Source organism: Schistocerca nitens, chromosome 12 (genome assembly GCF_023898315.1).
Source record: "Schistocerca nitens isolate TAMUIC-IGC-003100 chromosome 12, iqSchNite1.1, whole genome shotgun sequence".
Classification (NCBI taxonomy): Eukaryota; Metazoa; Arthropoda; class Insecta; order Orthoptera; family Acrididae; genus Schistocerca; species Schistocerca nitens.
This window is the reverse complement of record NC_064625.1, coordinates 14,940,727-14,945,516: the sequence shown is the minus strand read 5'-3', so window position 1 is coordinate 14,945,516 and position 4,790 is coordinate 14,940,727. Positions and strand designations below refer to the sequence as shown.

General features: G+C 37.2%; 1 protein-coding gene across 1 annotated transcript; it reads left to right on the top strand.

The window, feature by feature from the left end:
* The first annotated feature begins 1,461 nt into the window (after window positions 1-1,461).
* Window positions 1,462-4,214, top strand: LOC126215317 (uncharacterized). The gene is made up of 2 exons (XM_049941997.1): window positions 1,462-1,687; window positions 3,138-4,214. Exons 1-2 carry the CDS (start codon window positions 1,535-1,537, stop codon window positions 4,212-4,214), a joined length of 1,230 nt encoding a protein of 409 aa, XP_049797954.1. The 5' UTR covers window positions 1,462-1,534.
* Window positions 4,215-4,790: the final 576 nt, after the last annotated feature.

The window sequence follows — 4,790 nt, the reverse complement described above, 5'->3', positions numbered from 1 at the left end:
ACGTGGATTTGCGACCAAATGTACTGGCCGAAATTAGAATCTAGCACGGTACAGAGTGTTGTGGAGGGAACGACACGTAACTGTGTTATTTCTCCCCCTCATTATGATTCTATTCACGACAGCGCAGGTAGAATGTCTGCCATTACGGCTCGGCGTGACGTCCGGCATCTATGTTTTTCAATTTACAAATCGTTTTCTTCTTTCTCAAAGTAAAATTCAAATACTTTAATATTGTGTTCACCAAATAGTTTTAACGCCCAACATAAAAGGTAGCAGGTAGCGAACCCTCTACCACAGAATAATTTCAAACCATTAGAAAACTCGAAACTTTTTCTCTACGGCAGCTCCCACAAAATGACAAAAAGAAAAAAGTTTATCGCTTACTACATTTTCGTTTTTCACGTGATAAACATTCAGAATAACGCATGACATTCTAATTTGTCGCTTCTTTATCAGTAACTGTAAGCAAAAAGCGTTTTGCAGACAGAATCCACACTCACGACTGAATGTACCTGAAACATTATATCATTGTACGAGACATAGATCAGGAGGTGTGACGCCATAAACAGCGAGATGCATGATAAAACCAGCTTTTGCCCAAAACGGAACGCAAATTGCCCAGACTAAATTCATCAAGTGTTTGACAATTAGAGCGCTTAGTGACTCTGAACAACTTTCAAAACTTTTCTAGACTCATTCTCTCTTACAAGCATAATGTCAAATGCTTAACATGATAGCTCATCTGTAATCAGACATTTCAAGCTGTTTCATATATGGGCATTCGGTCCCCTAACCCTTTCCCTCCCAAGCAATAAAAAACTTGGTCAGAGGATTTAGTACTTAACAAGAATATTATCGACGCAACTAAAAACACAGTGGTACATCGTAATACGTATGATTGTTTCTGCAACTAAAAACACAGTGGTACATTGTAATACCTATGATTGTTTCAATTTGCCTACAAAACACAAGTGGGATTTCTGACTCTTGGCAGCATGTATTCATCGTACCTGATAGGGCTGTTTACTTATTGCACTAGTTATATCAGTATACAGTAACTAAAACAACACGAGGGCATATTATCAACCATTAAAACACTCACAAGAATGTCCTTTCACGTCAGCAGGGCCCCTGCACTCCCAGCACGAAATGAACAAAACACCACCGCAGCTGTCTGTTGTTTTCTTCTGTCCTCAGTGGGCAGAGATGTTGAGCTGTCATAGCCAAAGAGTTTCCTCTGCTACACCCATAGAGTAAATATCTCTGGAGTGAGCATTGCGTTCTGCCAGCACCCCCTGTAAAAGAAAGCCTGTCTACGTAGTGCGTGACGTCACAAGATGGCTACACACATAGTCCCTTCTTCAACAGTTTCACGGAACAGTGCTTGTGAATAGTCGTTCGGCGAGTTACGCGTCAGTTTAGTATTATAGTGAATGGTGTTCCTGTGTTAGTGTACGTGATTTGGTTGTTTAGTTTCTGTGCACTAAACTGGTGATCTGTTTTTCTTTGCTGTGAAAATTTCGTTGCCTGCAAAATGCCGTATCGTTGTTGTGTGCCGAATTGTAGAGGAAATTACGACGGTGGACCAAAAGTAACCGTGTTTAAATTTCCGGAGGATGAAGCAACGAGGAAGAAATGGTTGTCACGTATTCGCAGACATAACTTCACTCCTTCTTCAAGTTCAAGAGTAAGTATTTGTTTTGTTTATTTCTTAAAAGAGGTTAAGTGTGCTAACACAGAATAGGCACTTATGCAGTAAGGAAGGTCAGCGACATTTTGACTAATAGATCTTAACTGAATAAGTGCCGAACTAAATAGCGTTTCGTTTTCTTGCCCTGGCAATTCTACAGTTTAGCTGGTATAGGTTATATGAATTCTGTAAGTTCAACCAGCATAGCCTAAGCACAGTCATACTTACGTAGTTAAATATCTCAGTATATCTTTATACTTACTGTTTATGCTGCCTGTTGTTAGGAATAAAAGTCGGTTTATAATTAAGTACGTGCACTTAAGATACAGACGACTTTCGATGTATTCTGCTTCTGTATTTAGTGTTTCTTTTTGCTGTAAAAGTCTTTAGGAAGTTGCCTGTTCAAAAACAAGTAATGTGGTTTACCCAGAAATTGAAAATGAAGTAAAAACAGTGTCTCAGTCGCTTGTTTTTAATAAATTATTGGTGGGAATTTGAAGTCATTGCAAGGAATGTTACTATTAGGGAATATAGTAGGCTTTAGACTTAACAGTGAACCATAGACAGGAAAAATGAATGGGTACATGAATGGATTAACAGGCCATCACAAAATGCAAAGGGAGAAACTGTGAAAACATAAAAAATACTTGTGGATTTTACAAATTCTTACTTTCTGGGTCTGGAATTTCAGATACATGCCAGTGACCTACACAGCTGTCTTATAGATACACAGCTACAGTACTTGAAAGCAATTGTGTGCTCATGTTTAGCCTAATAGGTAGCACATAAGTGGCAATGTATTAGTTCATCATACTGTCAGTTTTTATGTAAGTTATGAACTGATATCAAAAGCAAAACAGTGTCTATCTGATAAAAAGCACTACCTTTAAGTATTTCGTAGTTCTAAAGGTTACACAGTGTGACAATTACTTTGTATTATTCTGTTACTGTGTCACAGTTGCTTCTATGGATTACACCTGTGTGAGTTTGGTGTCATCATGCTTTCTTGTGTCCGAGGTGTGTGTGTGGGGTGGGGGGGAATAGAGCAAGACATTAAGCAAAAGTCCCACCCCTCTTGTGAATATATGAGCTTCAAGGCTAAATTATAAAAAAAATTGTCACTGTTATTGAATCATGCTACAAACATTAGTCAATGTTTGTAATTTTTGATGGGGAAAGTACTTTCTTCATTTCACCATCTCTTTAAGAGCTTGTTGCCATGACATGTAACTGCATGTGTTTTGATATTGAAGTGTTATTGTTTTATAGAGTTACTATGCCATGGCCACATTTATCACTTGAGTATTCTGCATTTTAGTTGGGAGTCTATTTGTATTTTAGAACTAGAAACTAACTTTATATTCATAAATTGTTTTCACACTATTAATATTGTCATCACATTCAGTTGTAAGCACAGTTTTCATTTTTTATTCATTTTTAATTACAGGTATGTCATGTTCACTTCCACAAGGATGATGTTATTTGGGAAACACAAATTGTGGATGAAAGGACTGGTCAGTTATTAAGAGCCCCCCTTCTCAAACCACGTTTGAGACCACATGCAGTTCCATCACTACTCCCAAACTGTCCTTCCTACCTTGCAAAGGAAGAAAGTAGACGTGAAGGGCCAGAGGAGAAAAAGCAAAGGCTTGAAAATGAGCAGTTAGCTGCAGCGTTACAATATAGTTTAGCATCACAGAAGGACTATGAAAACACTTTCAGCTTCAGTTCTTTAGAAGAGTTGATGTTGCGTACGAAGGAAGTGGATTTGCCCAACGAGTGGAGTGTGATCGAAAAACACAGTGATTTTGTTTGTTTTTTAAAGATAATAAGAAATCCAGCACCATTAATCACACATTCTGTCGTTATAGATAGTAATTTAAATGTTTCATTGTTTAAGAAAGATGTACAAATTAAGACATTAGGAAAAAGATCTTTTCCTGTAATTGTAACCAATATCCATGAAATTGTCAGTGTACTGCAGGAGTTTTCAGACACAGATTGTGGGCACTCAGAAACTTCTATAGATAGTATTGTAGAGATAGTGAAAGACAGTCTAGGAGTGCTGAAAGACAGTTTACAGGAGAGTGAAAAGGAGATGGTAGACTTTATATATGAACAAGTTAGTCTCATAAATGTAAAGAAATTTAATCATAGGTTTAGTTCTACATTTATGATACTGTGTTGTTTGCTATTTTCCATTTCATCTCATGCTTACAATTTTTTACGTAGCAGCTCATTAATGAAAATGCCACATCCAAGCACTCTGCGTAGGGTCTGCAGCAAATTTAATGTGAATCCATCTCACGAAAGGCTTGGGGGAAGTAATTTCCTGTCCTATGCAAGACAGAAATTTCAATACTTGAACAGCAATGATGTCAATGTTGTTTTGAGTGTAGATGAAATTCATCTAAATTCTTATTTGGAATATAAAGTAGGTAGTGTTTTGGGCATGTCATATAACTCGGAATGTGCTGCAAACATGGCACATGCCTTTGACAAAGACAAGACAATGCCATTTTGATCACCTTCCTTTATTATTTTGAGAAAAACTTACACAAACTGTGCTATAGCAGACTCCACTTTTTTTGCAAACAAGGTTAGTTTGTTTTGGTGATAAATGGAAGACAAGAGCAAAATTGCTCTATAGTTCTCTACATTCTCTGCAATACTTTTCTTTGTATACTGAAGTTATTACTTTAGCTTGTGATACATGTGAGAAATCTGCCAATTTGTAATGATTCATTAATTGTTACTGTTGAAAAAGCTACTATAGTATTTATGCATTCTTTAGGTAGACAAACTTCGATTTCACGTAGTGTTCGTGGTGTTCCTCTGTCTTCTACTACTGTCACTGTTATGAGTGCAGATGTGCATGCTGTGACAATTGCCCCTCTTTTTCTGAGTTTACTACTTTCTCTGCAGCTGTTATAACTGTTGTTCTCTCAACATTTTCTTATGTAGATCATGTTTGCATATATTTTACTACCAATACAAATGGAGAAGCTGGTGGGGGAGGGCTTTGCAGTACTTTCATGGCCTTTGTGTATAATGATTGGCAGGTCTCCTCATCTAATAGTAATGTAATTCTGGAACAGCT